Source organism: Trichosurus vulpecula, chromosome 5 (genome assembly GCF_011100635.1).
Source record: "Trichosurus vulpecula isolate mTriVul1 chromosome 5, mTriVul1.pri, whole genome shotgun sequence".
NCBI classification, from domain to species: domain Eukaryota; kingdom Metazoa; phylum Chordata; class Mammalia; order Diprotodontia; family Phalangeridae; genus Trichosurus; species Trichosurus vulpecula.
In genome coordinates, this window is record NC_050577.1 from 287,572,959 (window position 1) to 287,595,818 (window position 22,860).

Consider the following 22,860-nt stretch of genomic DNA (forward strand, 5'->3'; position numbering starts at 1 on the left):
CTCATGGAGTGGGGTGGGAAGGGACGGAGGGAAGGATAGAATTTGAAACTCAAAACTTTTTTTTAAAAAAGCAATGGATGTTAATTGTTTTTACATATAATTGTGGGGGGATAAAATTCTTTTTAAAAAATGTAAATAAATTTAGTCTGCATTATTAATACTTTCTTAAGTCTAGAAAATGAACAAAACAATAAATCAAGGCCTGATTTGTTACGATTGCCAATTTCTGAGGTATAAATGATTATAATGAATTTACCATCCCTAACTCCAGCCTCCTCGTTTTATGGATGAGAAAAATAATACCAAAAATGAGAAATGATTGGTCCAAAGCCAAACAGCCAACTGAAGGTAAGGATTATTTCATTCTTTGTATTTCTATGACCAGCACCAACACACTGCCTGGAACATAGTAAATGGCTGTTGATTGACCGATAGTAAGTGGCAGAGCTGGGTCGCATTTTCTTTATCTGTAATGAGGGATTTGGATTTGATGGCACCTTAAAGTTTTTTCTGACTCTAAGTCTATGATCCTGTGACTGTGGACCAATCTCCTTGAATTTCGGGACCTTGGATTCCTCATCTGTAAAATGAGAGGGCTGAACTTCATGGCACCTGGAAGTCCCTTGTAACTCAGTGTCCGTGACTGTGTGATTCTCCATGACTTGCCTATGTTCCCACCGCTAACAAGTAGCTGAGTCAGGATTTAAAGCTACTTCTTGCAAAGAAAAAAAAAAACACAGACCCCAAGCTAGCTTTGTTCAACAGGTCAGTACGTGAAAGAGATAAGCGAGGATATTAGGCCCTGCCCTTGATAATTTCTGTAGTCGTAATAGAAATAGCTAACAGATTGTTCCAATGTTACAATTAGAAGGAAAAGGAAGAAGAAAAGTGTTTTGTCCTCTCACCAAGCTATCATAGATTCCAGGAATTTGGTGAAATGAAAATGGATGTCTTGTTGACTCTAGTACCAAGCTATTTAAATAGGAAAAGCTGATTTATTTGGAAATACCTTCTCAACAAAAAAAGACCAAAAAGCTAAAGGAGAGAGAGCTCCAGCCCTCCCCAAGGGAAAATGATTCTAATAGCACTTCGAAAACCTAGGCTGGATAACTAGTGCCTATAGCTTGGCCAATACTTGGATTTTCCCACTGGAAAGAAGTATTTCCATTGGAACTGTTCTGCCCTAGTCTAGCAAGAGGCTCCTCAGAGTTTGAGAGAATTACTCACTATAGATGGTTCTTAAGTGAATCTGCTTCCAAATGCCTGATGGATTCTTTTGAGCAATATTCGTTCATTCAACAAGCATATATGAATGCTCCGGGCATTGAGGATACAAATACAAAAATAAGAGATCTTGTCCTCAAGGCATTCACATTCTATCATAGGAGATGGCATATGTATCAATTAATCCATCGATCAACAAACATTTACTAAGCTATGTGCCAGGCCCTGTGCAAAGCACTGGGGGGATACAAATTCAAAAAAAAGGAGCAGTTGCTGCCTACAAAAAGCTAACATTCCGCAGGAGTCATTACAATATAAGCAAAACCAGAGACATCACCTCACTGACAAAGGTCTGTATGATCAAAGCTATGGTTTTTCCATTAGCGATATATGGCTGTGACAGCCAGACCACACAGCTGAGTGCTGAAGAGTCGATGATCTCAAATTCTGGTGCTGGAGAATACTTTCAAGAGTCCCTTGGACAGCAATGAGATCAAATTAGTCAATATTTAAAGAAATTTATTAAGACTTTTCATTTGGAAGGTCAAACAATGAAGCTAATGCTTAAATACTTTGGCCACATAAAGAAAAGATAGGACTCATTGGAAAAGTCCCTGATATTGGCAAAGATTAAAGGCAAAAGGAAAAGGGACGGCAGAAGATGAGATGGATAGATGGAAAAAAGCTAAATACTGTAAAATTATAATGACCAAGCTTGGCTCCAAAGAAGACACATGAGAAAGCATCTCCCACCCTGTCTTTATGTCTTTATGTCAAAGTGTTTTCAACATGTTGGTTAGTTTTGCCACAATGTTTGGGGGAGGGTTGTCTCTTTAGCTACTTTGTGAAATCTGTGATTTCATTGGCATAGGAAACCCAGTGAGATAGTATGGAAATGAACCGCAACTTGTCTTTAACTTTGTCTTTGAGAGATGCTCGGGTAAGTGACTTGACCAGGGTAATATAACCAGAGACCATACTTGAACTGAAAACCAGATCATTTTGAAGCCAGCTCATCATCCATTAGCCCACACTGCCTCTCAATGTTTAAAAAAAATTTTAATTTGAAAACTAGACTAGGTCATTAATTGGAGACAACCACCAGACCCTGTTCTTCCATGGAGGCCTGTGAGCTGTTATAAAATCACTAATCACTACAAGAAATGGGCCTTGGCCTCTGTCAGCACCCTCAACAGCCTTTAGCCAAAGAACATATATCACAGCAAAGCTCTGGGCCCTTCTCCAGAAATCACATCAGGAATGATAACAGTAGGTCACATCTCCAAAGCTCTCTCCAATCTACACTGAGCTCTCCCTCTCATCACCCTTTGAGGGCGAGCAGGGCAAGTATTGAGTAGTCTTACCCACCGTTAAGAGACAGGCAGCGACCCTTCTGCTGGGAACTTGTGGACTGGATGGATCTCAGCACATGGGTATATTATTTTTCAGGGTCTGAGAATCATTCATTCATTCAAAAAGAATTTCGAAATATAGATTCGGAGATGGAAGGTACCTCAGGGGTCAAGGAGTCCAACACTTTCATTTTACAGTCAAGGAACTTGAAGCCAAGAGAGATAAAGTGACTTGCCTAGAGTTACACAGATAGTATGCATCAGAGAGGACTCGAACCCAGATCCAAGGCCCAAAGTCTAACCACAACACCACTTTCTCTCAGAATTGTGTTATATTCAGTTATTTTTCAATCATGTTTGACTCTTTGTGGCCACATTTGGAGTTTTCTTGGCAGAGAGGTAATGAAAAGGTGTGTCATTTCCTTTTTCAGCTCATTTTACAGTTGAGGAAACTGAGGCAAACAGGGTGAAGTAACTTGCCCAGGATCATACAGCTAATAAGTGTCGGAGGCAAGATTTGAACTCTGGAATATGAGTCTTCCTGACTCCAGGCCCTATCTACTGTACCACCTAGCTGCCCAACTTCAGAACTAGTAGGTATCTATTAAATTAACATTGAGTTTAATCTAGTTGAATTTTCAGCTTGGTGTCATAATGAAATTTACTCCTTATTCTCTTGGGTGACTTATCTGCAGGGGAGTTGGAGGGAGGCAGAGATGAAGCAGAACATAGGAGACTATTGACCCACAGATCTAACCATGCCACACCCCCCTCAAAATTAAATACACAAGCTTGGCATTTAAAGACTTTTACAATCTGGGCCCTACCTAGCTTTTCATTCTTATTTCCTGTTGCTTCCCCTCATGGGTGCTGCTCTGAAGTCAAACTGGCCTGCTGACCATTTCCTGTATACAACATTCCACCTCCCACGGCTGTCACCGGGAGCCAGTGCCTCCCTTTTGCATCTGGAAGGCACGCCCTTGCTCATCTTTGCTGCTGCAGAATCCTTAGCTTACTGCAAAGCACAGCTCAGGGGCTAGTTCACTACATGAACGCTCCAACCCTAGTTATTAGAACTCACTCCCTCTTGACATTTCTTCGTATAAACTTTATATAGACTTTACATTTGCTTATTTGTGTACATGGGGGTGGGAAAAGGATAAAAAGAACTCTGAGGGCCAGGACTGTTTTACTTTTGCCTTTATATTCCTCAGTCCCTAGAGCATTGATTAAGTGATTAAGTGATTGTTGAATCTAACTGAACTGAGTTGGCTTGAATTAAATTGAATTTGCTTAGTACAATAAGGTTCACAAAGTGTTTCAGCCACATCATACAGATGATGATACTGACAACACACTCCTTTGGCCACAGAGAAACAATTGAGCTTAGCATTAAGTTATCCAGAAATGTTAGGTAATAATTAGGTAACATATGAAGCCACCAGGTAACGGTAGTTTCTACTCCAGTGGAGCCTGGTGTCTTAGAGTATTGGCGTTTTTTTTTGAGACAATCTGAGTTAAGGGACTTGCCCAGGGTCACACAGCTTGTAAGTATCAAGTGTCTGAGGTCAGATATGGACTCAGGTCCTCCTGACTCCAGGGCTGGTAATCTAGCCACTGCACCACCCAGCTTGCCCTTAGTTGGTCTTTAAAAGGCTGATATAAGGGGGCATTTCATGAAGCTCACCTGGGCACCAAAGCTGCTAGTTATGGCTCTGGCATCTAGGGAACATCAAAGCTGAGTTTTAAGCTCAAGTCATTCACCAGGCCATCTCCAATGCTCATTTGATAGCAAAGGCTATTCTTTCCTCTTGGGTCCTGTCTATTCCAAACTGCCTCCTCTGAACTCCTGTTGTACTTGAGTCTTTCTTGGGCAAGTCACTAAGCATTAGTTTCCTCTTCTACAAAATGACAGTATAGTGGGGAGAATGTCGGCTGTGGAGTCAGAGGACCTGAGTTCAAATCCTACCTTGTTGACCATGGGTAAATCACCAACCCTCAGCTTTCTCATCTATAAAATGAGGCCTTTGGACTAGATGACCTCTGAGATCCCATAATCCTACCTATGTGACCTTGGGAAAATCCTTTCATCTCTCTAACCCTGAGGTTCCACAGGGTGTTAGTTCAGATCATTTTTGAGAGCTGTTGCTTTCATTCCCTAAAACCCACAGGATCTAGAACCATAAAGAACCTTAATGGTTGTGGATTTATATCTGGGAGGGACCGAAGCTGAAAGGGAGTCTAATGCCTCATTTTAGTAAGATCTACAAAGGACAAGAGAACCAAGAAAGGAAGCACCAACCAAGGGAATCAGGATTTGAACCAAGGTCTTCTAACATCAAAGTATGGTGCACATAGTAAGGGTTTAAGAATTCTTTTTCTTCATTCATTCATCCATTCATTCATGGCTGCCTCACGGCAGGAGCATTCCAGCGAGTTGGCTGATCATTTGAGAGGAGAGAGTAAAGGGAAGCTTTTGTAGACTTCTTGCTCCCATACCATTCATCTAGATGCTATATGGATTCAGAGGTAGACAGGAATTGAGAACATCAGCTTGTGTTTGGTACAATAGAAAGCAAGCTGGGTCTGGAGTGCCAGGACTGTGGGTTTGAATCTCACCTTTGCCTCAATACCTGCGTGATTGTTGGCAAGTCACCCTCCCTGAGGTTTCCTCATCTGTAAAAATGAAGGGATTGGATTAAATGACCTCCCAGGTCCTTTCTATCTCTAAGTCTATGACATAATAATAATATGACTTTCCAACTCAAGATCCTATAATCAACTGGCCATTCTAATCTTCCCCCCAAAATAATCAGAGACCCTGATAGATGTTTCTTTTCCGTACAGTGCCTAGGACAGGGTCCTCCTCTTGGGTGCTCCCATAAATGCTGACAAATTCAAAGTCTGGCCAGTTTTATTCCATTTGTATGAGCTGGCATGGGGCCCAAGCCTGAAAGAGGGAGATGAGTTATGGGGTTGGCTCTGTGAATTGTGCCAGGGCAAGGGATCATGGGGCAGGTCAGGCAGGAGCCTAAGAGGTCAGGGACAGTTCTTAAAAGCTGTGTAGGGCACAGACATGCCTTGCTGTGGCCCTGCCTCTCAGGATATCCTGTCATTCAGCAGGGGTAGTGTGGATCCACCACTGGAATGGTCGTTTTCCCTAAAATCCCATATTTTGGCATTTTTCCTGTCTAGGTCAGGTTTCCCATGTCTGTTGTTTCAGTCCTAAGGTTCTCCACAGGAAGAGAAGGCAACTGACTTAAAGGGGCTTAAAAGCAGGGACTGGATGGAGAAAGAGCTAGATCGGCTAAGGGAAAGTTAATGAAGTGCAGCTGATCTCTCCCCTCCCCCACTTGGTCATTACCAAAATTAGAGAATTCTGGAGAGAAGGTGGAAGGAGCACATATTTCCTCATCATGAGAAAAAGCCTGAAGCCTTTCTTCCTCCTGGGTTTCATCATCCATATACTCTGTTCCCTGGCTGAAACCATAGAGCAGGTAAGACAAATTTTCTGTCTTTGGCGGGTAATAATTCTTCCTCACCCCCCCCCACCCCACTTGTAATAACAATAGGTATGGGAAACTCACTGTGCAGGAAAATCCCTCCACTAATGTATTTTGGCAACTCCTCAGGGACTGTGTGAGGCATTGAAAGACTAAATGATTTGCTTATGGTCACACAATTAGGACATAGCATAGTAGAAAGCAGTCAGGGGACCTGGCCCCACACCCAGCTTCTGTTGCTTACTGTATCACTTTGAACAAGTCACTTAACCTCTCTGGGCCTTGGTTTCCTCATTTGTAAAACAGAGAGCATAGTAGCAGTTCTGTCACAGGGTTGTTCTGAGGATCTAATAATATAATATCTCTAAGTGCTGTCCAAACCTTTAAACCAAGAGGTCTTAACCTTTTTGCATAATGAACCCCTTTGGTGAAGCCTATAGACCAGTTTTCAAAATAATATTTTGAAATGTATAAAATACATAGGATTACCATAAAATTCAGTTATCAAAATATTTTTTCAATCTTCACAGACTCTAAGTTAAGAACCTCTGCTTTAAGCATACATAAAAACATTAGTTATAATTATTATCTCTAAGGTGGACTAGATAACCACTGGGATCCCTTCCAATTTTAGACCCTAACCCCTCACATCAGGGATGTGACTTGAACCCAGGTCTTTGAGACAACAAAGTCAGCCCTTTCTGCCAGTGACACATTGCCATTGGTCATTTTTGTCATTTATTTAAGGCTTTCACTTTCCAGTGGACTCCTAAATTCATGCTACAAGTTAGGTTTGATGAAAGAAATTTAAACTCAGAGTGGGTGTCTCTGTATTTTCAAAGCTTTTTACTTCTTGTGGCTTAGAAGTTGTGCATATTCTGTGTGCCAACATCTACTAAAACATTGTTCTGACATTTTTATGGATCAATGTAATGTCTGACTGTGTGGCTGTTCAGGATGCATTAATGGTCCACTTCCAGAATAGATATTTGTTATGTTCTCAAGGATACTTTGAGGTTTGTATTTGTAGTATGAGAACTTGTCACCTGTTAGGGTTTATTGCAGTTTGTATTAGATCTTTTTATTTTAAATTATTTTTAATTAATTGTTTTCATTTTAAAGGGTTTATTGCAGTTTGTATTAGATCTTTCTATTTTAAATTTTTAACTTTTAAAAATTTATTAATTAATCATTTTCATTTTAAATTAATTTTAATTAAATTTTTAATAAACAAAAATTCATTTTCTTTCCTTCCCACCTCTCCTCACTGGGAAAAAAAGAACAAAATTCCTTTAACAAGCATGTATAATCAAGTAAGACAAATTCCCATATTTGTTATGCCCAAAACTATGTGACTCAATTTGTACTTTGAGTCTTTCACTTCTCTCTCAGAAGGTGGGTCTTCTATTCATTTATAAAAGATTTTAAGCATCTGATATGTAGTTATGCAATATGCAATCTACCAGGTACTGTCTTCCTAATATTTTGGAGGGCTTCACTTCTTTAAAATGGTTTTATTTCAAGGATCAAGCTTTTTTTTTGTTACCCCACTGCTGGGGGGGGAGAGAAAACCCTTGTTACAAATAAATACAGTCAAGTAAAACAAACTCACAAAACAAATTCCTATTTTAGTCATGACTAGAAACGTGTGTCTCATTCCATTTCTCTATCAGAAAGTGGGTAATATTCTTCATCATCAGTCCTCTGGAATTATGATTTGTCATTGCATTGATCAGAGTCAAGTTACTCAAAATTGTTCATTTTTATAACGCAGGTGTTATAGTATGGTGCTGAATTTTTACAGCCTATGTTGCTCTGCTTCTGCCATAATCTGCTTTGGTTAATAAAGCCAAGCTCCTAAGAGATAATCCTTCTATAATTTAGGTTATCATCATCATCATTATTATAATTTATCACTTTCTTCTCATTTTAATGGTGTTCATGTAGAAAGGGTTCTAAAACTTTTATGCTGCTATTGATCTTTTCATACAAAATTCTGAGATCTATTGCACAGATGGTTCAAAAACACACAAAACAAAAACCAAAACCACTTTTTTCTTTTTTCTTTTCCTTTTTTTGTAATTGAGTAAAAGCATTCCAAAGAAGCTCATCTTCTGCAGGCTCACTGATAGCATCCTTGAGGAAACACTAGAAGCAGACAGGATAATATGTACCTAATTTTGTTCCCTCATGATTTTGATCTCTTCGGCCAGGTCTCTATATTTTGAAAGTTTTTTCTTCCACATAGCTTGGAGATTATACATGCTCATCATGCTGATAGCTATTAAAAAAAATTGTTCTTAAATACTTGTAAATCAATTTCAAGTCCAGGCAATTGTCAGAAACAGTACCATTTTGGATACTTGTCCTGTGCTGGTACAGTTTATTTATTGAATGCTCAAGGATATTTTGAAATCTGTTTGTTGTGTGGGAATTATCATTGTCATTAACACCAACACCACCATTATCATCATCATTGTTATTACAAGGCTTGGGGTACTTAGTTCAATCCAGATCCCAGTTGCTCGGGTGATAGTCAAGGCTTTGTTTGCTGTTCCATTGTATAGAAGTGTCCAAATTCAGGAATACTGTATATCAATCAATTAACAAGGGTTTATTAAGTTCCTACTCTGTATCATGCACTGGAAGTACAACAAAAATCTAATAGTCCCTGCCCTCAAGGAGCCTAGGGGAAGTAAACATAAATACAAAATATATTCAAAGTAGATACTCTATAATTGGGGAGGAACCACTAACAGCTGGGTAGATGAGGAAAGGCTTCCTATAGGGTAGCACTTGACTGAGCTTTGAAGAAAGTGAGAGACTCTAATAGGTAAAGTTAGGGAGGCAGTGTGCATTCCAAGAATGGGCACAACCTATGCAAAGGCACATGGGAAGTGGAATGTTTTGCCTGAGAAATAGCAAGGAGACTGTTTTGGCTGGGATGTAGAGTGTAAAAAGAGAGAGTAATGTGTAATAAATCTAGAAGCCAAGGCTAGAGACAAATAATAAAGAATGAGGAATAGAGGTGTGCCATATTCAGACTTGGGCTTTAGAAATAGTACTTTGGCAACTTTGTAGAGAAGAGTTTGGAAAGGAGAGACTAAAAACAGGGAGACCAATTAGGAAGCTATGGCAGCTTCCAAGCAAGAAGTACAGAGTCTCTGAACTAGGTTGGGAGCCATGTGTGTAGAAAGAATTAATATCCATGCTTTCCCTCCAAGTCTAAGAATTTATGAATTGAGCTTTCTAACTTGGCAGGGAACATTTGAAAGCCAGTGGCACTATAAGAAGGGAATGGTAGAAACTGACTAGTAAGTGTGGGAGAGAAAGGGAAGGGTGAATTGTGTCAGCTGCCATTTGATATAATAATCTAAAGATAAAATAATTGAAAAGTGTGTTTAGGAAAATTGGAATCTGACTTCAACATCCCAGCAGTTCCACAGTGTCGATTCAAATTATTTTGGGTGCTACTGCTTTTATTCCCCAGAGATCAAAGGATCTAGAACAGGGGTGGGGAACCTGCAGCCTTAAGGTGACCTTTTGACTGAGTCCAAGTTTTACAGAGTACATCCTTTTATTAAGGGATTCTAGATTCTAAAACTAGAGGAAAAAACCTTTAGGGATCATATAGCTTTTAGAGCTAGGATAGACTAAAGCTCCAAAGTACTGCATCAGCTAGTGCTCTCCCCTCATTTTACAGACGAGGAAACTGGGATCTATAAAAAAGAAGAAAACCAAGGTCACAGAAACCCCCAAGATCACAGAGCCAGGATTCCAATCAAAGTCAGTTCTTTTGCCACCATATCATGTCTACTTCCATGGTTGGAGCATTCCAGGGTCTTTCTATTTCAGATTTGACCCACTAGAACTAGAAAGGACCGTTGAATGATCTCATTGGTAAAGTGAAATTTGTGCTGGATCTGGGGCCAGAAGACCTGGGTTCAAATCTCATCCCTGCCACTTACTGCCTGCCCAACCTTGGACAAGTTGTTTAACTTCTCTGGAGTTATAAAATGAGTGGGATGGACCAGATGACCTCTGAGTAGCCCACATCACTTCATCTTTGTCACTGTATCCCCAGAATTTAGCAGAGTACCTGGCTCATAGTAGGTACCTGAGAAGTGCTTGTTGACATAAATTGAGGGACCATGGAACAGTAGATAAATCTTTGGACTGGGGGTTGGGAAGACCTAGGTTCAAATACCATCTCAGACACTTATCAACTACGTGACCCTGGACAAGTCACATAACTCTCCAAATTCTCAGTTTCCTCATCTCTCAAATGAGAGTTTTAGATTCAATGACTTCTGAGATACCTTCCAGCTCTAAATATGTGATATGATTCCTTCTAGCTCTATATCTCTGATAATATGAATAAAATATTATTAAGTGTCTGTGATGTGCACAGAACTTGCTAGATACCATGGGAGGGGGGAGGGGAGAGAAACAACAAAAGAAATATTCATTCTAGATCAAGGAGATTAGACCATCAGACACATGTGAAATGGTAGAGCTGGGCAAACTGATTCAGTCATTCATATGATCGTGGAGTTAGGGCTGGAATACGAGAAACAATCCGATCTTCTCTGTGGCAGACTTTATCATGTGCCATATTATGTTGCTATTCAATAGATATGCCTTGTCTCTCCGATGAGATCACAAGCCTTTTGGGGGCAGGAACAATTATATTTCTCTAACTATCATAGTCTCTGGCATACTGCTGGCCACACAGTAATTGTTCAGTAAATACATATGGAACAAATGTTGGTCAAACCTTTTGGACAACCACTGGTTGGGGTTTTGTAAGGGATCTTTATTTAGGTATGGCTTGGACCAGAGGGCCTCTACAATCCCTTCCACCTCTGGTTCTGCAATTCTTGAGAACAGCAGGTTCTGTGACCAATTTCCTTGGAAGATCCTAACTAGAACCCACTCTAATCCACCTTCTACACAGCTGCCAAAATGATCTTTCTGAAACCCAGATCTGACCCTGCTCAAAAACCTTCATAGGCTCCCTATCCCCTCTAAGACAAAATAGAAATGCTTTAGCTCAACATTTAATGTTATTCACAATCTGGCTTCACTCTACCTTTCCAGCCTTGTTTCACAATGTTCTCCTTCAGCTAGCATTTATAATAATAATAGCTAGCATTCACATAATACTTTCAGATTCACAAAGCACTTGACAAATATCTCACTGTATACTCACAATGACACTAGGAGACAGGTACCTTTATTGTCGCTATTTTATAGATGAGGAACCTGAAGCTGAAAGAGATTAAGCAACTTGCTGGGTGTCACACAGCTGGTAAGTGTACGAGGCAGGTTTCATGCTCAGGTCCTCCTGACTCCAATCTGGCATCTTCTATCTCTGAAATTTTGCACAGGGTGTCCCTCCAGACCTGGAATGCAGCCTTCTTCACCTCTGATTCTAAGAGAGCTTTCTTCATCCCTCTTCAATTTGATCTTAGATTTTATGATTGGTGTAGTGAGGGGAAACCTCCTGAATTTGGAGTCAAAGAATCTGGATTAAAAGTCTAACTGTCACTCTCAGTGTGATGGTAGATAAGTCATTTAACTTCTCTATACCTCGCTTTACTCATCTGTTTAAAAAAAAGGTTTTAACTTAATCATTTTGAAAGGTCTCTTCTAGCTCTAAGCCTACATCTAGGATCCTACATTGCATCCCCAGATCAAATTTAAGTTCCCTGAGGGAAAAGAATGGGGTTTTGGTTTGGTTTGGTATTTTTGTTTTGCCTTGTTTTCATTTTTGGCTATGTATACACAATATATTGTGACATAGAGACTAGGAAACCTGCCTCAGGGTCAGCAAGACCTTGGTTCAAATCTAGCCTCTGGCATGTGGTAGTTGTGTGGTAAGGCCCTTAGCCTCTCTGAACCCGCAAGCAACTCTCTAAAACTATATTATATAAAGTATTGTCCCATACACTGATGAAATTACACATCTGAACAACAATAAAAATAACCAGCACCTAGTTCAATGCCTTGCACATAGGTGCTTTTAAAATTCCTTTGGTGTTGAATCGAACTGCACCAAACCAAGCAGAAACATCTCTCCCATTTTAAACAGCTATTTTGCTAGTGAAGTTTGTCTCAATAACATTATAGCTAGGATCCAGTCCTCAGATAAATAGTTGTTTAAATGACCTTGACTGTTGGTGAGATGTTCCCAAATGTCTGTCAGAACATGAATTGAGAGTATTTCATTACTTTCCCCAGGCAAATAGATGTGACAAGAAGACGCTGATTACCACCAGGACGGAGTGTCGATCTTGTAGTCTCAACCTTCGAATCAATTGTCCAGAAGGTTACACTAAAGTGACCAATGGCTCCTCAGGAGTGCGAGACTGCAGGTAAGTACCATGGACAAGTCCTATTGCAGAAATTGTCTAGGGTGACTGAAACTGATCTGCCACCAAGTAGCATCCTGAAATTTTCCTTTATTCTTCCAATAGTACATCAAGAAATCTATCTTTGTGTCTTAAATCTATTCATATGAATCTTTAAACCACTTATTGCTTTTAATTCAAACCTCATAAAAGAGGTGATATGCATGCTGAGCTGTCCTTGAAGGCAGAAACCCTAAATGCATTCAAGTGTCACCTCTTACACATACTGACTCTGTGACCCTGGTCAAGTCATTTAACCACATAATGCTTTAGGCAACTCTCTGAGACACTGGGTTGCAGAGAAGGTGTGAAATTGCTTTGGTAGATGAAGTTTCCTCAACTGGGAGTTTCCTACGTTAATGACCACATTGATCTAGTCCCTCTTCTTTCCAAAAAAAAAAAGTTGAACCTTTAAAAAAATTAACTCCATTGCCTCTGGTACCACTCTTTCTTTTCCCCTTTAGAAGCTCTTGGTTTATTTCATCTCTTCAAACAGGATTATAGTCAAGTTATGCAAATAGAATAAAAGTTTGAGAATGCAGCATTTCATTTTGTGTCTTTTTATCCCCAGCATCTAGCACAATGCTTGACACGCGGTAGGTGCTTAATAAATGCTTGATTTATTGATTCAATAAGCAGTGCATCTGGTTCACTGAGTTGTATTCCTTTGATTTGTATAGGATTTCCTCTAAGTAGCTTTCTAGAAAACTTCTTACATTTTTCTAATGTGTCCCTAACCCCACTCCTATTTTTTCTCTGTGTCTAAGATATTCCTTCAAGGTCAGAGATTATGCCCTGTCTCTTCCTGGATGCCGACATATATGCAGGAAGGAATATGTACAACCCCTGTGCTGCCCAGGATTCTGGGGTCCAGACTGCATGGGTGAGTGCCCCTGTCCTTAGCTCAGATTTATGGACACAAAGCAAATGTCTTCCTGGTCTTCATTCAGTTTCACAGACAAGCAAGCTTTGCAATGAGAAAACTGATAGGATGTTCTGAGCCTCTTAGCTCAGTTTGTCTGTATGCAGGCATATTTAAATTTATAGGCAGAATTTGCATTTGTTCATGGCATAATTGAAGTAGAGACAGATCTACATTCAAATCTCCCATCTGGCACTCATTAGCTCTGACCCCAGGCAAGTTCCTTAAGCTCTCTAAGCCTGTTTCCTCACCTGTAAAATGGTGTTTAATAGTGCAGGACTGTGAGGCTCAAAGAAGATAATGTTTGTCAACTGCTTTGCAAATATTTATGGTTCAGAGGCACTATGCAATTAAAAAAAAGAATATTGGCTCTGGAGTTCAGAGATCTGAGTTCAGATCTTCACTGATCTTTACTTCCTGTATAACCTTGGGCAAATAGCTTGATAACTTTGAACCTAGGCTTCCCCATTCATGAAAGAAGGTCCCTTCCAGCTCTGGCTCTTTGGTCCTGTGAACATATTACTCTCCCCTCTTTCTCTGATCTTTTAGCATGATCAAGAGAACAGTCACTATAAAAAAAAGATGATTTGAAATCAGAAGCTCAAGCACACTATACTATGTCTGCTGCCAAGCATAGAAAAGTTCCCCATATGAGATCAAAGTGGTAACAAACGTGAAAAAGTTCTTTGAAAGCTCACTGCCTTCCTTCAGATTGTTCAATTCAAAAAGCATGCTTTGAGATCATGGTGCATGAGACTACGCTGGGTACTGGGGAAAGAAAGATAAACAGTAATAGGAATAATTTGCATTTATAGTATGCTTTAAGGTTTGAAAAGCACTTTATAAATATTATCTAATTTGATGCTCCCCCCAACAACCTTGAGAGGTGCTATTATTATCTTCATTTTACAGATAAGGAAACTGAGGCAGGTTAACTCATCTAGGATCACACAGCTAGTAAAATAGGCTGAGGCTAGAGTTGAACCTAGTGCTTCCTGATTCCAGGTCCCATGCTGTGTCCATTACACCACCTAGCTGCCTCTACTAAAGTAGTCACTGACCTTAAGGAGCTTGTTCTACAAATCTGCCTAGATCAGCAGCAGGAAGTATATACAAAGTCATTTCCAAAGGCATAGATGAGGAGAGAGAGGATTCCAAATGTGGATTCCATAAGATTCCACCTCTACACCATTCTGGAGGCATGAGATGTGGGGCTCTGTCTAGGGAGCTGCGGTTAGGCCGGTTACCTGGTAGAGGAGTGTGTGAAAGAAAATAATATGAAATAAGATGAAACAAATGTGGGACCCAGATCATTCTTTAAAGGCAGGCCAAGAAGTTTGTATTTTTTCTTAGAGACAGTAGGCACTAAAGATGTTTGAACAGGGGAGTGACGTACTCAAAGCTACGTTTTAGGAATGTCATTTTGGCAGCTGCACAGACAATGAGTTGAAATGTTTTTTTTTTTAATCTGGGGGCCAGATCTGTGACTATATTTCAAGCTGTCTGTGAACTTGGATGGGAAATAAATCACATCTTGATTTTCACTTACCCCTAACAAAAACTTAGCATTTCTTTCCTTTATAAATGCAGGCAACAAAGCACAGCAGAATTAGCAATACCTGTGATTTCATCAACTATAGAAATGACAGATATTTTCATATCACCTTACAATTTATGATAATCAGCCCTTTCTCCACATCTAACCATCAGGTGACTAACTCAAACCCAAGGATATACTGGAGCCAGCTCATTGTTACATTTTCAGTGTGAGCATTTGCAATTAAGAAATCAGCAAATGCTATTAATTAGAAATTAATTTAATATTTTTTTTATTTTCTAGACTTAAGAAAGTGATAGAGAAAACATTAATGATATAAATTAAACTTAAAAGTGTGTCTGGACACACTCCTGCCCTAAATCATCAGACACCTAACTCTAATTCTGTATCTGACCTTAACCCGTCAAACACCATGAAAAACTATTTCAAAATTACTATAGTTTTGAGACTTAATGCTATATCATATATCATTGCAGTCTTACTGTCTACCAACCATTTCAATTTAATACTATGTATTTTAAGCTTTTAAAAACGTGATTCTGAGGAGTCCATAGGTTTCACCAGATTTGCCAAAGGAGTTCAGGACAGGGGAAAAAAGATTTGAGAGCCTCTGAACTAGAGAAGCAATTCGCCAATCAAAAAGGATTTACTAAGTGAATGCTGTGTGCTAAGCTCTGGAGACACAAAGGGAAAAAAAAGCAGTTGCCTTCAGGGAGCTTATGTTCTTTTGGGACAAAAAAAATGTACATATTTCAATGGCTACAAAATAGATAAAGTAAGGTATGAGCGAGCAGAAGGGAGAGGATGGAAGCAGCCAATCGGAATATTATTGCCTAATCTGGAGATCAGAAGAGCAAACAGTGTGTGGGTGCTTTTTATTCCTTCTGTCACTCAATAGAGGGGGGAAGAACTAGAGAACACACCCTTTATCTTCGTAAGTGAACATGCTGCATTTGTTAGAAAGGCTTCCTTCCTTCCTGTGACGTGTGGAGGAAGAAGTGTCTCTCTCTGAATTTCACTGTGAAGACAAAGTGAGATTCTGGCTATCGCTTTACGTTTCCTGACGAGATAAGGGTTCTGGGAGGGGGGAAGCAGGGAAGGGGAAAGGTATCCTTGGGCTTACATTTGGAGGAAGCACATTCCCAGGCTCTGCAGCTACAAACTCTGCAAGGCAGAATTCTCTTTCTTCTCAGTAAATCAACCATATCATCACCCCTTTAGAAACCAGACACATCTAAAAATAAAAAATCTTAATTAAAAGAATAAAAAAAAATAAAATGTTAAAAAAAAAACCCAGGCACAAAATCCGACCACTCCCCACCCCCCCACCCCATGCAGCTATCACCATTGAGTTTCTAATGATTTTGCCCTTATTAAAACTGGCAAGGCTACAATACCTGGGTCTCCTTGGTTCTGCTAGTGGTCATTCTCATTCAGGAATACAGAACCAAAATTCTTTCAGAGATCATATCACACATGAGCAAACCAGAATTAACTAGGCACTTAGTAGCTATTTTATGTCAAATTATGAGATTTAATTGTTATGGAATTGAATAAAATGTATGTGTGTGTGCAGGGGTGGAGTGTTTGCATGCTCATAGGCCCCTAGATCTAGACCTGAAAGGTACCTCCTTTCATAGACAAGGAAGCTGAGACTCAAAAGTTAAATTAAATTGCCCAAGATTATACAGGAAGTAAAGATCAGAGTCAGGATTTGAAGCCAGATCTCTGGACACCATAGGCAGAGGTAATAACGCATGAACGTAAATGCAAAATGTATTCCAAGTAGATACACTGTTATTAGGAAGGGACTACTAACAGTTGGGTAGATGAGGAAAGGTCTCCTATAGGGTAGCACTTGACTCAGCTTTGAAGAAAGTTAGCGATTCTAATAGTCAAAGTTAGGGAGAGAATGTGCCTTCCAAGAATAGGAAGAGACCTTAATGTAACCCCTCATTTTACAAAGGAAGAAGTTCAAAGAAAAGTGCTGCCTTCCTAGATCACCAACTCATAGCATCATAATTCTAGAATTGAAAGGAACCTCAGAGGTTAGCTAGTCCTTTATTTTGCAAATGAAGAAACTGAGGCAAAGAGCAAAAGTTATTAACCTGAGGTCTGTGAACTTTTTTAATATTCTGATAACTATTACAATATATTTCCTTTAAAATCCTATCACGGTTTTTTTTCCCTTTTGCATTTGCAAACATTCTGAGAAAGGAGCTATAGGGCTGGCCACACTGCCAGTGGGTGCCATCAAACACAAAAAGGTTAAGACAGGTTAAATGACTTGCCCAGGTAGTTAAGTGGCAAAGGCAGGATTTGAACATGGGTCCTTTGTATCTAAGAGCAGAAGTATTTGTTGACCTTTCATTCAAGTTCTTTGAACGTTAAGTAGATAGCAATTTACCACTTATGTTGTAAAAGGATTCTTTTTTCCATGCATGCTCTGTGTGACCACAGGCACATCACTGAACCTCTCTGGGCCTCCGTTTTCTTATCTGTAAGGTGTGGGGGTTAGGGATGGCCGCTGAATTCCCTTTTAAAACTCTCAGATCCTATCTCAGTAATACAGGCAGGAGGATTGGTAACATGTCTACTGGAGAGCCGTTGCCTAACTGTCCCTGACATTGCCAAGGTCACTGTGCTTGCTTATTTCCCATCAGGATACACAATTCCAACCAGGGATATAAATGGGAAAACCCAGGAAACATTCGTGTTATCTGAAAATCCAACCAGCAAGGTTTCACACCCAGCTGTTGACAATGAATTAATATTTTCCTTATTTCAGAAAATATAGAATTCCTAGGAGGGTCCTAGCTTCATGCCAAAAGGAAACTCATTATCTCCCTCCCTAAAGCTCCAGAACAATATGATGCTTTGTGGACCAGCTGATAATGGCTTGACCTCTTCACTGAGAAGAATAGCCAAGTAGAAGGCCACTGGGGGTCCTGGTGATGACTCAGGGAAAATGAAACCACTGTGACCCAAAATAGCTTTATCAGCTATTTTTAATACACAATGCACCCAGAAATTTGTCCTGGAAGTGAGGGAAGACTGTGTCCAATGATACCTATTGCAAAGGAGAATTCTGAAAATTGCAGTTCTGGACATCATGTTAAATGAGGGCATGGAGATTGCTTTGGCTAGCATGAGAGATATGCCTTTAGCTATTTTTTTAGCTTTGTAAAAAACGTAACTTGAAGCAGTCTGTTGGGTACTGGGCTTGGAATCAGGAAGACTTGTCTTCATGAGTTCAAATCCAGCCTCAGACATGTCTTAGCTGTGTGACTTTAGGCAAGTCATTTAAACCATATTTGCCTCAGTTTCCTCATCTGTAAAATGAGCCAGAGAAGGAAATGCCAAACCACTCCAGGATCTTTGCCAAGAAAACCCTAAATGGGGTCATGGAGAGTCGGACACGACTGAAACAACACAACAAAAACAAAAACTATGTGCCGGGAAATGTGCTAAGTAGTAGGTAAACAAAGGAAGGTAAAAGACAGCCCCTGCCCTCGCAGCCTAATGAGAAAGACAACTAATGAGCTGGCCAATGATAGAGCTAAAGCTGGGAAGGACCTCAGGAGGCCATCCACTCAAACCACATCATTTTACAAATGAAGAGGGTGCAGCTGTAAGGGTTATGGTGATTTACCCAATGACATCTCAAATTTCAAAAGGGGGATTGGAGTCCTTCAACACCAGAGCCAGGGCTCATCCCATGGTAGCACATCCCCTCCCCCTTTGCCTCCATTCCAGAGATATCAATGTCAGTGACAGTAGTAGCCCATTTTGCTCCTGGGGTTGGGGACAGGTCTAGATGTGCCCTTCATCCTGATACCAATCTATCATTTCTGTGAGCAAGGCCTTATTTATCATCGTTATTGTTTGTCCGTGGTGTTTTCAGCTCTGACTTCTCGATTGCTTCCTTTAGAATGTCCTGGAGGAGAGAAGACCCCTTGCAGTGGCAGGGGGAGTTGTTCCGATGGCATCGAAGGAAACGGAAGCTGCAGTTGTTCGGTAAGCTCGGGGATGAGTTCTCCACAATTCATGCTCTCTAACCTTAGCCACTAGAGGTGCCCCTTTCCTTAATACGTCCATGGTTCTTTGACCCCACCAGTCGTGGGCAGTCCTTCAGTTTGGTGCAGGTCACAATCTATCCATCCTCTTATCCCAATTACAACATAATAATGCTATTTATAAGAGTTCTGGATTTGGAGTCAGAGGAAATGGGTTCAAATCCCGGCTGGGCCACTAACTACCTCTATGATCTTAGACAAGTCACTCATGAGGAGGCTGGACTAGATGGGTCCAACCCATCTGAGGCTCCTTCCAGCCCTGGGTCTTTGATCTTATAATTCTATGACCTGTGAAATCACCTCTCTTTTCTGGGCCTCAGTTTCCTACCCTGTAAAGAGATGGAATTTGGACTAGATTGACTCTGAGGTCCTTTCCAGCTCTAAATCTATGATAAAATCAACAATCCTGTGACCTCTCTTATTTGAGCCTGTAAGGTAGGTACCATGAGCTCCATGATGCTGGGGACTGTATTTTCCCTTTCATCATATCCCCAGCACTTAACCTAGTACCTGGCACATAGTAGGCTCTTAAATGTATTAAGTACCTACTATATGCTAGGCACTAGCGAGTATCAAGATAGATACAACGAATGAAGGTCCTGCTCTCCATCTAATTGTTTAGAAGCAAGTACAATGTATTAGAACTGTGGACTTGAAGTCAGGAAGACCTAGATTCAAATCCCACCTCAGCAACTTACAAGTCATGTGACCCTAGGTAAGTCACATTATCTCTGTGGGCCCTAGTTCCGCATCTATAACATAAGAGTAAAATGAGGACTTGATGGTCTGACCAGCTTTAAATCCATGATCCTATGACTCCAGCCTCAGACTCTTACTAGTCTTGGGACTAGTCACTTGACCTCTATAGACCTCAGAGTCCTCACCTACAAAATGAGAAGAGTTGCACTCCAAGGTCCCTGAGGTCCCTTCTAGGTTTCAATCTATAATCCTATGATTCTAGTCATATAAAACCCAGTCCACACATGCAGAGTGGAGAATGAGGAGGGGGGGTAGTGTTGCTCAATGGGACAAAACTGACTTTAGAAAGGATGGATTAGGGTTCAAATCCTTCGCTGTCACTTACTAACTGTTCAACCTTGAACAAGATACTTTAGCATTCTGGCCACATAGCTCCTGAAGTCCCTTCCAGCTATAAAGCTATGGTCCTAGGTGACATATAGGGGATGGGGACTAGACATGTGATTTCATTCGTATAATTCCCTCCACCAATGCAGGTTAGTGCCTTCTCTGCTGCTTAGATTCTTGGCCAAGTGTCTAGAGCACCGAGATGTTGGGTGACTTGCCAAGGTTACATAGCCCGTGTTCATTAGAGATGGGACTTGAATCAGGGTCTTACTCTATTCCAGTCCAGTCCTCTGTCCACTCCCCCATTTTGTCTCTATGTACAGCGTGAATGAGTATAATATAAGACAGAATATGATAGGCAAAGGAGAAATTCATACAAAAGAAAATTTGAGGTGGGAGAGTGAAACTTTCAATTGGGATGGGAAATATTAGAGAAGGCATCATGGTGGAGGGGATGCCTAAATGGGGCATGAAGGAAGAAAAAAATTTCAACACACAGAAATGAGGATGGAGTTAGCACAAGATACTGGGTCAAGGTATACAAATGTACAGAGGTCAGAGGATGCTGTGTTTTCTCATAGCTATATTGCATCTCACCAATGAGAAGATACAGTATAATGAGAGAACATTCCAAGTGTTGATGGGTACTGTTTAGTCTAGTGACATGTGCTCTGTTCTGTCCTACAGGAAGGATTTGGTGGAACAGCTTGTGAAACCTGCGCCGAGGAGAACCTGTTTGGACCCAACTGCACTTCAGGTTTGCCCAATGAAATGAAAAAAAAAATGTCTGCAAAGAAATTTGCCAACTTTGAGGCATTACATAAATATTAACTATTATTATAACAAATATTAGCTATTTGATAATAAATGGATATTTGTTTGATAATAAACATCTTTTAAAAGGGGATGATTCAAAGAAGCAAACCAAACCAAGTCCTTGCAAATACATGTCTGGGGCAAGACTTGAAATCAAGTCTTCCTGACCAAAAGTCCAGCTCTCTATTAATACACTGTACAAGCTGCCTCCATATCTCCACCCCAAAAGCGAGCAATACCCACAATATCTGAGCAGCTAGGTGGTATAGTGGATAGAGTGCCAGCCCAGGAATGAGGAGGACCTGAGTTCAAACCCCACCTCAGACATTTACTAGCTATGTGACCCTGGGCAAGTCACTTAATCCTGTCTGCCTCAGTTTCCTCATCTGTAAGATGGGAGTTGTACTAGAATTTCCTCTGAGGTCCCTTCCAGCTTTAGCCCTTGGAGCCTATGCCACTTACCACCTACGTCACCTTGGACAAGTCACTGAACCTCTGAGGCTCCTCTCAGCACAGACCATAGGGCCCCATGATAAGAGCACATTCCCTGCTCACCTTGCAAACTGTCTGTTGGGAGGAAGATGCATGTGGGTTGAGAAGGGCCATAGACGTGTGGCGTGTTTGCTTCTCTCTTCAGTTTGCAGCTGTGTCCATGGCGTGTGCAACAGTGGACTGGACGGAGATGGAGCATGCTTGTGCTACTCTGCCTATTCGGGCCCCAACTGCGATGAGCGTAAGTGTAGACGTGGCCTCCGGTGCAGCCTCCATGGGCTGGATCCAGCATGATCCCTGCTCCCAGCAGACTGTCAGGTGGTTAGGAAGCTTGGGAAGGAGTCAGAAGGGTTCAGGGCTTGCCACTGGGACAGGAGACTTCCTTCACACTTTCAGGGGAGCTAAGAAAGAGAGATCATAGGGTCTCAGACTAGAGAGAACCTCCAAGGCCGTCTAGCTTGGAGGCAGCCAGGGGGATGGGTTCTGGGTCTGGAGTCAGGACGACCTGCGGTCAAATCCAGCCTCATTCACTTGCCAGCTACATGACCTGGGCAAGTTGCTTAACCTCTATTTACCTCAGTTTCCTCACCTGTAGAATGAGGATAATAATAGCACCCTCTCTCCCAAGGTCGTTGTAAAGATCAGATGAGATATCTGTAAATTGCCCAGCACATAGTAAGTGCTATATGAATGTTAGCTGTTGTTATTATTATTAAAGGCCAAGTGATTCGCCCTACATGTGTCACTAGCTGTGTGACCTTGGATAAGTCTAATTTTGCTTTTATAGACTTCAGTTTTCCCGTAGTAATAACTCACATTTCAGTAGGGCTATGTAATTTATAAACCATTTTCCTTGCAGCAATTCTGTGTGCTAGGCACAGTAGTATCAGTATCATTCCCATTTTACAGAAGAGGAAACCAACGGGAAATGATTTGTCCATGGCCACACAGTAAGTGGCAGAGACAGGATTCAAACCTGGGATTCAAGGGATACCCCTTGACCTCTCTGGGCCTCCATTTCCTCATCTGTAAAATGCTGCGTTGGACCCCATGACTTCTGAGGTCCTTCTCAGCCCTAAAGAGTTGTCTGAGGAACAGAAAGGTTTCATGTCTTGTCCAGAGACACAATCACGTAATCAGAGGGGGTTTTAGAGGCTATCTCATCCAACCTTTTCATTTCATAGATGAAGAACCTGAAGGCAAATGACTTACCTAAAGTCACATACTCATTGTTCGTCTCAATCCAAGGCCTTTCTCTTATACCCCCAAGTACCTATCAGAGAGAGGATAGAAGTGGCCATATCAATCTTATCATGTATGTTCTAGAGGGAATTCTTCAGGTATGGGTCATACTAGGAGGGATCTGAGGTCGGTTTCTAGTTCTAAATCTCTCCTTGACCCGTCTGTCTTTATTTATT

The 22,860-nt window shown here is 40.9% G+C and overlaps 1 protein-coding gene across 3 annotated transcripts in view; it reads left to right on the forward strand.

Moving 5' to 3' along the window:
* Window positions 1–5,818: 5,818 nt before the first annotated feature.
* Window positions 5,819–22,860, forward strand: part of STAB2 (stabilin 2) — a 171,397-nt gene continuing 154,355 nt past the window's right edge. For all 3 annotated transcript variants that reach the window (XM_036760302.1, XM_036760303.1, XM_036760304.1), the window contains exons 1-6: window positions 5,819–6,073; window positions 12,323–12,456; window positions 13,260–13,375; window positions 18,904–18,989; window positions 20,822–20,891; window positions 21,588–21,683. In XM_036760302.1, the coding sequence (XP_036616197.1) occupies window positions 5,993–6,073; window positions 12,323–12,456; window positions 13,260–13,375; window positions 18,904–18,989; window positions 20,822–20,891; window positions 21,588–21,683 (583 nt within the window). In that variant the 5' untranslated portion in view covers window positions 5,819–5,992. The remainder of the gene's footprint in view (window positions 6,074–12,322; window positions 12,457–13,259; window positions 13,376–18,903; window positions 18,990–20,821; window positions 20,892–21,587; window positions 21,684–22,860) is intronic.